Here is a 12,744-nt window from a genome sequence, read left to right as displayed (position 1 = left end):
TTTGTGGTGGCCACAGCAATCTATCCATATTTCGTTTTAATGTTTCATTAGGTTCTTGGTGCTTGTCGGGGCCCCACTCGCATGTTTGATACATTTAAGTGCCATACTTCAATGTATCTTTTCTTTCCTCTTCTTGTCCGATCAGTTGACTGTATGAAAGAGATTGTGCAAGGATTTCAGTGTGTAGATCTGTGGGATTGTAGTAGTCTGCCACTGCGTCAGTGGTTGGAGAGCGAATGTTTGCAGTGTGTTCCGTGGGACGCGAGACGGGTGAGACCTACTGGCTGTAAGTGTGCCTTTTTGATGAGAAGTTAATGTTGTGTTTAATGTAAGTTTTTCAAAGTTAGACAAAGTAAATGATTCCTTTCATCGCTCATAGTTTATTATCGTGTGTGACAAATTTTACTTGCTAATTTGCGAGTTTTAAATGCTTTAACATCGAAGAACGATGTTGGCTATTGTTCAGTTGAACTGTCAATCAAACACTTGGAGCGGTGTTGAGCTTATTGTGATTCAGTTCATTTTGTATAGTATCCCTTTCGCGAGAGCATGTATATTGCGTATGATTTGCATGGTTTTATGACTGAATTTTGTGCAATTCGTCTCACTTGATAACTTCCTTTATGCACGCTTTTGTTTGTGAGGACCGCGTGGTCGTGATATAATGAGAAAGTCTATAATGCCAAGGCCACAGTAATCTTCCGCTGTAGAATATTTGAATTACTTGTGATTCTTATTTATGCTTCACTTTCACAGCAACTCACTATAAAAGAAATGTTATTCAGTTATCCTGCATATTCGAATGAAGGTAACAGCCCCTCTTTCTACCCACGTTTGCTGCGGTGAAGGTATGTAGCTCTTTTCTTTCGTGTTAGTCTCTCAAGTGCGTGTGACTGTAAGTGTTCGTGATAAAACCATCCTTTGATCATTCCTCTTCCACAGAACATAGACCTTGCAGGGGACTCCGAAGTAAAGTTCGAGGGTCGACTAATATGCGACATAATATATTGCAGGCATCAGCAACCATCATATTACTCACTACAAACGTTCATGTGTCCAATTAAATTTACTGATATAATAAATGTTGTTTTGGCAGAATTTCTGTGTACTCCATGCTTAACCCAGCACTGATGTACGGCACATTCTACTGCATTCCGTTTACGCGACAGCTGTATTAAGGCCACGCTTTGCTGCCCATATTAAGTTTACTTGCAAAGATACCCCTCAATTGTAAAGATATCTTTCACTAGCGCCAAACAGCTTTCCACTAGGATGAGTAGGCACGAAAAAAGCAACTCCAACACAAAGTCCTACAAATTTCAGTGTGATCACCATTTGCCTCTTAGTATACAACAGGCATTAGGTGAGTCATTTTCGTATCTTGATGAACGTGTATGAAGATCACTTTTGTGTGCTACTTAATTCTTCGGGCTTACCGTGTCCCTTCCTTGAGTGGCTGCCATGAGCAGTGGCGTCCCGCCTTGGTTGTTCCTTGCCTCAAGGCTTGCCCCGGCGTCCACCAGCAGAGCGGCGCACTCCAGCTGCCCCATGGCCGCTGCCGTGTGCAGCGGGCTGCAGCCACAGTCGTCCGTGGCGGCCGGGTCCGCAAAGCCGCACAGCAGGTCTCTCAGCACCTGCGAATCATACACCGCTGATACCCAACATTCTTCCAGCAAGATCACTCGGCTTGAGCTGGTAATGACTATCACTGGCAACTAAATGGCTTTAATTATTCTTCACAATATTCTGATTTTGCATTATAAATAGAATCGTAATTATATTAAGGGGAAAGGGATCATGAAGTGACAGCTGGAGACGTTGTGCAAGTAAAGTTATCCCTTGGACAAGCAATTTGTATTTCTTTTCCTACTTTCATCATAATTTCGTCTTCTGCAGTTTTATTCATGGTGACTGTGTCTGGCAAGGAAACTGAGCGAGGTGGCGCAGTGGTTAGCACAATGGACTCGCATTCGGGAGGACGACTGTTCAATCCCGTCTCCGGCCATCCTGATTTAGGTTTTCCGTGATTTCCCTAAATCGTTTCAGGCAAATGCCGGGATGGTTCCTTTGAAAGGGCACGGCCGATTTCCTTCCCAATCCTTCCCTAACCCGAGCTTGCGCTCCGTCTCTAATGACCTCGTTGTCGACGGGACGTTAAACACTAACCACCACCACCATCTGGCAAGGAATAAGGAACTCCTCCCTAATGCTGTTACTGAACACACAAATAGAATAAATTTGTCCTTGATACACATGTACCGAAACCTTATTACTGAGTTTAGTGGAACATATCGTTGGACTATCAGATCGATGTTCACGATTTTCAAATTAACACCTAGCTCTGGATAAAGGTTGCCTTGAATTTACATGAAACAAAACCAGGGAGCACACACCCTCACATTACAAAGCAAACGTAGATGCACCACATTGATTTACTGCAGCTAGTCACCAAAGGAACCAGAAGAAAGACCTAACCCTAGGATTGATGCTGCAATATGCCACAATGGCGATTAATGATAGAACGGCTCTCATGTGGGAGCACCTGTAAAGTCGATGTGCCAGCAGTCTGAAACATGAAGCACAGATGTGATTTAACTAGCGACTGCAAAAAACTGGGAAAAGGTGAGAGAGAACTACGGATGCTGATGGTTTTATAGATTCGCAGTTTCAATTTATCCTTTGACAGAGACCCCCCCCCCCCCCACCACCTGGCTCCACATACAAACTCTACCGGAAATAGCCTGAAAAAATGAATCTGGACACCTCCCTAGCCTAAACCAAGGGTGATCATCCCTGACACCGGGAAAAATGTGGTTATGTAGTGACAAAAGCAGCAGAGCAGTATTTTGCTTAGGGTCCTGGCGCCGGACTGTCAGGATTGAACAGCGTACCTCCAGCTAATGCACAAAACTGTCACACTTTTTATTGGCCTAATGTCTCAATGCAGTTTTGTCATTCTAATTTGCTACATCATGGTTTACTCAATGAAATGTGTTCTCTATATCACAGTAGGGGATAGTTTTGTTAGGTGACTAGCTGCTACAACACACTAATTTTGACATGTAACCTGTAACTATTCAAAAGAGGATAGCAGGTGTTCTTTTGCGATCTTTCTCAAAATGAGGTGCTAAATACTGAGCGCTACAACAAGAATAACGAGATATCATTAGCGTCAGATGCAGGAGCAATTCACCACCACAATGAAATAAAACGTAAACACTACTGTGCGTCCATAAGCTTCCATAGCAGGTGTCATCTTGAATAAAATAATTCAGGATATTGGGCCGCATCATTATTGAGATGGTCGTTGTCGATTACAGATAGTTTACCGATTATGTGCAAGGTGTGCTTGCCATTAGATGACAGGGATAGCGCTCGCAGGCTTGAAGCGAAGAGACATGGAACGTCTCGAAACAGTCAGTGTTTAGACAGGACAGTGAGACTGATGGAACTCGCCTGGCAGATTGCCCAGTGATATTCTTGAGGTATTGTGGGCAACTCCATGTGTAATGCAATATGTTATCTGCTCTGCAAGTGAACATTGAATTACTGCAGTGCGGTCTACATAGTGAGAAGCGTGTTCACATGCTAGCTTAGAGTTTGTATTTAAGTTCGTTGCACTGTGTGGAAGTAAGTATTATATTCCACCTTATTAGTTCTGCTTTTTCATCATGTTGTTCTGTACCAGTATCAGCCTGGAGAGGCTAGTCTTCTGTTTCAGTTTCACCATGGCTTCGTGAAAGGCAGAGAACCAATATCCGTCCACTGTGGCCGAGAGGTTGTAGGCTCTTCAGCCCGGACCCGCGCTGCTGCTACGGTCGCAGGTTCGAATCCTGCCTCGGGCATGGATGTGTGTCATGTCCTTAGGTTTGTTAGGTTTAAGTAGTTCTAAGTCTAGGGGACTGATGACCTCAGATGTTAAGTCCCATACTACTTAGAGCCATTTGAACTATTTGAGCCACAACCAATTTGCTGCAGATATTTAACCTCGATTGTTCACAGTCAGCATCTGCAATTTCACTCTTATAAATCTAAAAGTGTGATGTTTGACCATTCTAGGAACATTTAAGCTTCGCCTCTTCTGGTGGTTTCTTTTGTTTTTTATAATATGATCCAAGTGAGTTAAGTTTACCATAATTAATTTGTTTAAAGATGTTTCTTCTTTAATAACTGTTTTATAAAATGTTGGTCTTCCTTCTTAATTTCTAGTTGGTGAAACAGATTCTCATTACTTAGATCAGGTTCAAAACCTTTTTGGTTGTTCGTAAGTCGGTTTCTTGCGCACTTTCGTTCCTGTGAAGGTTTAAACAATGTTACTATTATGTTTCTTGTATCATTTTAGTTTAATTCTATATTATTTTAAGGTCTCTTTCAAGGGTTATCTGTTTCACTTATTTGTATGAGAATTGTGTTTTGATTAATGTGGGTGACTCGAGCATTGGGGTGGATTTATTTAAGGGCTTTGGAAGAAAGTTGTTGTACTGTGGTGTTATAAGCTGTCTCCTCTGTTCTAGAAAACCAGTTGTCCTGAAAGTGTATTTTATGTTACGTGCCTGAGGGTGGCTGCCGTTGGCATAACGTTCATACGCGGCTGGTTGCACCCATCCGCCTGTAATCAAAATGGATCAGAATTAAATTTGGTTACATGATTGAATATTGCTTGATCATTATTTGCAATCTAGCATTTGTAATAAAGTGTGAATATGCGAACATTTTGCCGGCCGTTGTGGCCGAGCGGTTCTAGGCGCTTCAGTCCGGAACGGCGCTGCTTCTACGGTCGCAGGTTCGAATCCTGCCCCGGTCATGGATGTGTGTGACGTCCATAGATTAGTTAGGTTTAAGAGATTCTATGTCTAGAGGACTGATGACCTCAGATGTTGAGTCCCATATTGCTTAGAGCCATTTGAACCATTTTAGGAAACTTTTGGCCCCCAGATTATGGTCCTAGTGCTCCTGGTTCAAATGGTTCAAATGGCTCTGAGCACTATGGGACTCAACTGCTGTGGTCATCAGTCCCCTAGAACTTAGAACTACTTAAACCTAACCAACCCAAGGACATCACACACACCCATGCCCGAGGCAGGATTCGAACCTGCGACCGTAGCAGCAGCGTGGCTCCGGACTGGAGCGCCTAGAACCGCACGACCACCGCGGCCGGCCTAGTGCTCCTGATTTCGAACGTAAATTGTCCTTCCCCTGTTTTGATAATTACTTGATGAAGTGCCTTTTAACTGTGTGAGTTATTGTTAGCCTATTTCAAAGTTTTTTAAATCCTTCGGTCATTAGAGAGGGGGATTGTTCAATTATAAACTGCTAAAGCACTAACTTGCTAACATTTCGACAGACTTGCTGCAATGTTCTTCAGATCGATTCACTGCTGCGTTCTGGTGAAAGTCTTCCCTTATATACTTTCTGTTTCGTTTATCTGTTGGCTACAGACGTTACATATCTTGCATGTCATTCCACAATTTAAAGACAGGATGTTATTCAGAGGGTGGCGTACGATGGGCTGTTTACTGGTGACTGATTGGAAGGATACTCTAGTAGGTAACTGGTAGGAAGTAGCGTATCGACTGGCTCTTGCCTGTGCCACTCTGGTGATTGGTAGGCAGTCTCTCCTTGGTGAATGTTAGTCAGTACCGTATCTGCAGCTTGTGTCCAGAGGGAAGCGTTTTCCATCAGTGAAGTGTTAAGGTCACACGGTATTTCTCTCGTGGCCACTGTTAATACTGTCAAATCCGGGTAAAGCGTGCTGCTGTTTCACGAACTCTCGTGGTCCGACGGGCTGGAAAGGCTGACATCGAGGTGGTATGTAACTGTTAGCCATCTTCCCTATTCATGTTCGGGAGTTTATTTTTTCAGTAATATCTATTGCTTTACGTTGCTGCATCCACGGCTGTCGAGCAAGTGCTCGAGGTTCTTGAAAGCTGACAGAATCGTCTCATTCCTGGTGGTGTTCTGCTACAACACTATTGTTTTTCTGTCCCAGTCGTACGTAACGTTCACGCTCCGACATTTCGGTTCTCCCGGTTTCACCAACGTAGACTTCGCCGCATTCACATCGAAGATAGTAGATGTCTACAATGAGGAGAGCATTCACGGCGTTCTTAGTGGGGCTCAACAGATCACGGATGTTGCGGTCACTCCGAAGGAGGGGTTTGATTCTTCCGCGACCCACACCTTCCCTACACGGTCGCTGAACCTCTCACATAGGGTATTCGAGTAACAGGAAAAGTCTCTTCCTTACCTCTGGTTGTTTTTTCTTCACTGTACCTCTTAGCTACACGGAATGTTGACTTGAGATTGTTCAGTCCAGTCTGTATGTGGTTGGCGTCTGTAATCCGTTGAGTTCACGCTGTCAACATACGTAGCAATGCATTCTTTTACGCTGGATGGTGGTGCGAATCCGCGTGCAGCTATCCGTTGGTGAACGTCAGCTTCCAGTGGACTTGATGGCCTAGTTTGCCGCTTGATGGTCTGTAGACCTCCACATCCAAAAATGGAATGACTCCGTGGTATTCCATTTCCAGCGTGTTCTGTATCTTCTTGCGTAAGCCTTTGAAACATTCACGAAATGTGCATAGTTCTACTTCTCCATACTGTCATATGACGGATGTGTGGGCCACGTACCTCAGCCAGCAGCGTGGCCGCAATGGCGCGGAATATAGCTCGGTTTGTTCACAAGCTTCCATGACTACCAACTAAAAACTATTGATGATACGCACAACTGCATGAGGTCGCGGATGCCTGGCACTATTTGCTCCTCTGTGACACCAATTGTTTGAGCTATAAGCACTTTGGTAAACAAATATTTTATGTCAACGCTGGCCATGAGATATGTAGCCACCACTTGCTGTTCCATTACGCACTGGATGAAATCCGCGGAATCTTTAACACAAGACTCCGTATGGCCAACTGGGCAGCGTAATTTGTGGGCCAGATATTTTACCAGATGATATGTGAGCGAGTTGATCCCATTTTAAACTGGTTTAAATTATGGCCTTTCTTCTGGACATTAGGTACTCAATATGTTCTTGGTGACATTGGAGCTTTCGACTTGACCCCCCAGGTGCATCTAAATCCATTCTAGAACTCTTAATCAGGGCTTGAGTCTCAGTATCTTCGCAGTAGGGCCTCTTTTCAGTTCTTTTTATACAGGGTCATTCAGCAACGCGCTCATTTTGATTTCATATGGTGTAGTGCCCAGTATTACTTTGGCATTGCCTTCGTCCACCTGTAAAATTACAATGTCTTTGTTATTCCTGAGTTTACTTAAGTCGACACTTTCCTCAAGTGAGATATTCTGCTGCGGAGACTTCGTATGCTGCAGGATTCTGTTTCTTGGCGAATCCTTTTGCTTCTACTTGACGCATTTTCCAGAGCGACATTTCAATGACCTGTATAATGTCCTCTGTCGATAGGCGACGAGGCGTCACAGAAAAGCTGAAACCTTTACACAACACATTTGTAGCTGCCTTGCTAATGATATGTGTTGACATTCTCACCAAAGTGCGAGACGTGTTCAATTTCGGCTGAGTACTTCGTTTTTCCAGTGACGCTCTTTACTGCTTCACTCGACATTTTGTCTTACTTGTACGTTATTTTGTCACCTTTGTTCCAGTCAGTCTCCGATAACTTTGATGTCAGCGATAGATGGTTCTCGAATAGCTAACTGTCGTAGAGAAAACGAACCAAAGACAGAAGGTAATCGGCAAAAAGAAAATTCAACAGGTCTACTAAAGAGACTACCTACATTAGTCCCCCTTCTCCTGATGCACTGCTACGCAGTGTGTGATCGGTGCCAGGCAGGCTTGACGGAGTGCATAGAAAAAATTAGCAGAAGGTCAGCTTCTTTTGTATCATCGCGACAAAGGAGAGACAGTGCACGGATACAACAAGCAAAGTGAGGTCGTAACCATAAAAAGTGATGAGGTTTTCGTTGGGGCAGGATCTCCCTATGCAGTTTCAGTCATCAACTACCTCCTCCGAATGTGTATAATAAAGCCATGACCAAATAAATTAGCTTCTCACAGTGCTCATAACAACAGCAACACCAAAAACTAAAGGTCTGATTTCTTATAGACTACGTGATATCTTGGAATCAAGTAAATGCCACACAGTATGAAGATTTCTAGACTCGGAGAAACCAAGATAAATGTGCCACCAGCTTCCACATCTCTTTGAAAGACTTGTATCCACATAACCTCATACTCAGATAGATTTTATCGACCTCAGGCTGTCACTTATGCATGGGAATACAGACTCGAGGTTTCCTTACATTTTCTGCAGATTCATGTAAGACGTTTTCTTCCTTGTTGCATAGCGTACTGGACTAGACTGAGAATGTACTTACAGAGTCCCACTCAAGGAGGCGTCACAGTGGTTGAGGCACAGTATTCTGGTTTAATTCTCGTACCAGCTTTTCTAATTTTCCAAAACCGATTAACGTATAAGTCGGAATGGCTCCATCGAAAAGGACACTTTCCGTAACAACCAGACTTCTCCCCGCGACTAATTATGAGGCCTGCTCAGGTTTCCTCGCATTGTCAAATGCGTCCTGATTGATTCATTCCCTCTTCATTCGTTTTCATTGTGGATAATCACGTTTACTTACATAATATTCCCTTTCTTATACGTCACTCATTCTGAAGCCAAAAACTACAACAACAACATAAAACATGCTTGTGGTATGTTTCTACTTCGTTATGGATGTACACATATTTTAATAACTCGATATACAACCATCTTTTCCTGATTCTACTGGACTAATCTTTGGTACATTTTCTCTCCGTGTGTTGAACCTCATCGTTACCTACAAATCGCTGTGTTCCCAGGGATTTCATCGAAAATGGAAACGCCTACTAGTCATCAGTCATTTGCTCTACGGAGGATTCGTCATATACAAAGTACTAAAAAAATTAAGTGCCTGTCGTGGTGTATTGAGGGTGTATGGTTGTGAAGTAAAAGAGCTCACGGCGGCGGTCCTTAGCGATTGTGTTGAATAGTGCTGCATAATATTTGCGACTACGCAAAGATTTCTCTTCAAGGAAGGAAAGAAGAAATGACGACTAGGGTTAAGTGTCCTGTCGATAATTAAATTAGTAGTACTGGAGCCGAGACTCAGATTAGACAACGTTTGCGTAAAATTCCGTTGATTGTGTTCCTTATTTTCTGAAAGATTTTTCAATAAGTTTGTAAGCATATTTATTTCGCTGGGAAAAGGGGGAGGTGGGTCGGTGTCCCACAGACGACGAGATTATAAAATTATTTATTTAGTCGCCACTCACTGACGGAGGAGGTCAATATTTGCATTTATTAAACATGTACATATATCGCACACAACCAGAAACTGCACATAAATTATGAACCAGCGGAAAAATGCTCCTATCGTAGCACAAGAAGGTCAGTATGCGCTTGCACAAAAGACTCTGATTGCAAACTGGGGTATCACCTTCCTCATCCTACCTTCCTCAACACCTTCAAAAATTTTGCTAAAATTTTCTGCTTACTATCATATTCGCACTCTTTTTTTTAACATGCGTCTCACCTCTTATCCCTGCGAGCTCCTCTACCTGTAACTCGCTCATACCCATTAGTCGTTCATACCAGTAGCGGATACATATGATGGGCGCCCCCCCCCCCCGCCCCCCTTGCGGCACCGACCGCATTGCCATCCGAGCCGTCCTCGCCAGTCAGCCCGCACGCTATTCGTTCGTTTCTTCGTAAGCCGGCTCGACCGAATCGAGTTATGGAGTAGTTGTACTTGTCTACGTAGCACGCGCGTCCGCGTAATCATATTTTATACATTTCTGTCTGGCACATTGATAGTTAACACATACCTACGAGGAATGTAGCGGCCGTTCTGGTGATCTCGATACGTTGTTCTGTCTGGCATTTGTTCGAGAAAAGTCGGGAAATTTCTACTGTTTTGTGATTAAAAAGCGGCTAGTGGGAGAGATTCTTCAATACAAGCAAACGAGCACAAACGCCCTTAATGATCGTTATTCTGTTATGCAAGCGTTGTCTGTTTGACCTAGATCTAATGTTATTTTTAATCCGTCTTGATTGTCAAATTTATTATTCCTATGACCGGTTTCGGTTCATTCAGAACCATCTTAAGATCTGATATTTCTGTTACAGGAGTTCATTCAGAACCGTCATCAGATCTGATATTTCAGTTACAGGAGTAACTCCTGTAACTCAAATATAAGATCTGAAGATGGCTCTGAATGAACCGAAACCGGTCATATGAATAAAAAAATTTTGCAATCAAGACGGATTATAAATAACATTATACGATCACTGATTGCTGCTATCCCATCAGACATTATGTCTGTTTTTGCAAATGACCTAGATCTGACTGTCCAACTTTGCACACGCTGTACAAAATATTTGCTTGTCTACCTGCATCTATTGCTACAGTAGAAAGAAATTTTTCAAAGTTGCGGCGTACAAAGACATGGCTGATGTCAACAATGAAGGACGACCGACTTAATTGCTAGCTCTGTTGAACACTCACCCTGACATTGATTGTCCTGTTGACGATGTAATTAACCAATCTGCCAGGAAGAACAGCCGCGTTGAATTCATCATTTAAGGAAGAGAACTGCAATTGTAACTTTTTTATATCATAAGATGGCATTGTCTTGTATATGTGTATAATCAGTTTAAATAAAACTTTCGTAAACTTTGCATGTGACTTCATTATTTTTTATTACGGTAAAAGTAAAGGTAGCTCAAGATATCTTTAGCACCCCTTCCTTGAGGTTTTTCTGTATACACCACTGGTTCATACCCATCCATTTCCACTTTCCCATTTCTTCATTCATTGCGCCCAACTCATTTCGGCTCTCTTTGTCTCTTTCTAACTTTCACTGTCTCCTCTCTCACAGCCACAGTCTTCTTCGTGCTGTCCTGCAACTAGTATCTCCACTAATTATCACCGTCTCCCTCTGCTCTCCGTTACTCCGACTATCTTACTGATTCCTTCCCACTGCCACGGTCTCCTTTTCCCTGAGCATAAAAAAGCGCGAATATTTACGCATCTAATATTTTTCTGGAAAGTAGAATGAGGCAGCTGGTACCACACTTTCTAGTCAGACTCTTTTAAATAGGACTAACTTGCCATTTTTAGCTCCGATGGGAGTATTTTTTTGATAATTCCGTTCTTTGCCTTGTTACAGCATGGCATTTCATTCATATGAAGTGAACTTCAGTAAAATTTTGATATTTTTAATTAAGTACAATTAAAATAATCTGTTGCTAATTTTATATCTCAGACCGAATTTTTCGTGGACTAAAATTTTACAAGTGCTTCAGTACTTCAACAACATGGTGTTAACAGCAATCTTCTGATGACAAAGAAGATACGTAACAGCTGCGTCACTTTATAAACTACCCTTTCGCCTCGCACTAGATTTTACGTGCGTATTATACGTGAACACATGGGGTAACTTTGAAGCTTTGTATCTGGGGAACGGCTAAAGATACCCAGGAAATGTTCACGGTTGTCCGAGATGTGGATCTCAGGAACATGTACAAATTACAGCCACTTGCTGTAAGTAGCCGTGTCGAAATCAACTGCTCGATTTTGGTATCCAACAACTAGGTTCCTGGGGTGTTTCACTACAGCAGATAGTTTTGAAAACCACAAGATGGCTCCCCTAGATAAATGTCTAGAGAATATACCATTACAATTTAAGCAACGATCTGCGGTTAGTTATTTCGACAACTACGGCTGTAAGCAAAAAACTGGTGGAGACCGCTTTTTTCGGGTTTTTTCAAGAACCGTCCCTGAAATAAATAGTGCCTCCACAAGCCCCTTAATGCTGAACGTAGGCCACATCTAATGCAAAATGAACCAACCGATTCGCTCCATTTACCTAAGCTGAAGGAAATGTGTGATATTCAAACTTGGATCCTGCATCGTAGGATAGATGCAATAAGACGTCCCTAATCCGAGGGCTACCAAAAACACTTGACCCAATCCCTCTTATGAGCCCTGGAAAAATCCCGTTTTTACGACGTTTTGAAACATCTTGTTGAAACTGCACATTACCTCATGCAATACGGTATCAAGCGATCTACTGGGTGATGAAAAAGTCAGTATAAATTTGAAAACCACGGAATAATGTAGATAGAGAAGTGAAAATTGACACACATGCTTGGAATGACATGGGGTTTTATTAGAACCAAAAAAAAAACAAAGTTCACAAAATGTCCGACAGATGGGACTGGACAGAAAAACGTCAGTGACTGCGCATGACAATCGTGTATAAAAGGAGCGGTAATGAGAGAGAGAATCAGATGCGCCAGCAGTCGCAGCATGTTGACGTTATCTGAAAAGAAGCTTTTAGTGAAGCTGTATTATCAGAATGGGGAATATGCTGGTTCAGCGTTACGATCCTATCGCCATAGGAAGGGGATTCGAACGGGTAAATGTCCGTTGACAAATGCAGCTTTGGCGAGAATGATTTCGAAGTTCGAAGCCACGGGTTGTTTAGACAATAGACTCCGTAGTGGCCGACAGAGCACAAGGCGTAATGCTGCTGAGACGGATCATGAAGAAATGGAGACTGTAGCGGGTTCGTCCATGCACGAGGAAGTCAGCGCTCGTGCAGTCGCACGTCGCACCGGCATTCCATACACTACTGTTTGGTTGGCACTTAGGCGTACCCTCCGATGCTATCCGTACAAAATACATTGGCATCATGAACTGTTACCTGGCGATTTAGTGAAGCGGAG

The 12,744-nt window shown here is 42.9% G+C and overlaps 1 protein-coding gene across 1 annotated transcript in view; it reads right to left on the bottom strand.

The window, feature by feature from the left end:
- Positions 1–12,744, bottom strand: part of LOC124606237 (ankyrin repeat and death domain-containing protein 1A-like) — a 95,155-nt gene that overhangs the window by 23,371 nt on the left and 59,040 nt on the right. Inside the window, exon 5 of the mRNA XM_047138212.1 lies at positions 1,437–1,634. Coding sequence (XP_046994168.1) covers positions 1,437–1,634 — 198 coding nt within the window. The remainder of the gene's footprint in view (positions 1–1,436; positions 1,635–12,744) is intronic.

This window comes from Schistocerca americana, chromosome 3 (assembly GCF_021461395.2).
Source record: "Schistocerca americana isolate TAMUIC-IGC-003095 chromosome 3, iqSchAmer2.1, whole genome shotgun sequence".
Lineage (NCBI taxonomy): Eukaryota > Metazoa > Arthropoda > Insecta > Orthoptera > Acrididae > Schistocerca > Schistocerca americana.
Note: the sequence above shows the minus strand (reverse complement) of the source record. Positions and strands in the feature narration are given on the sequence as shown.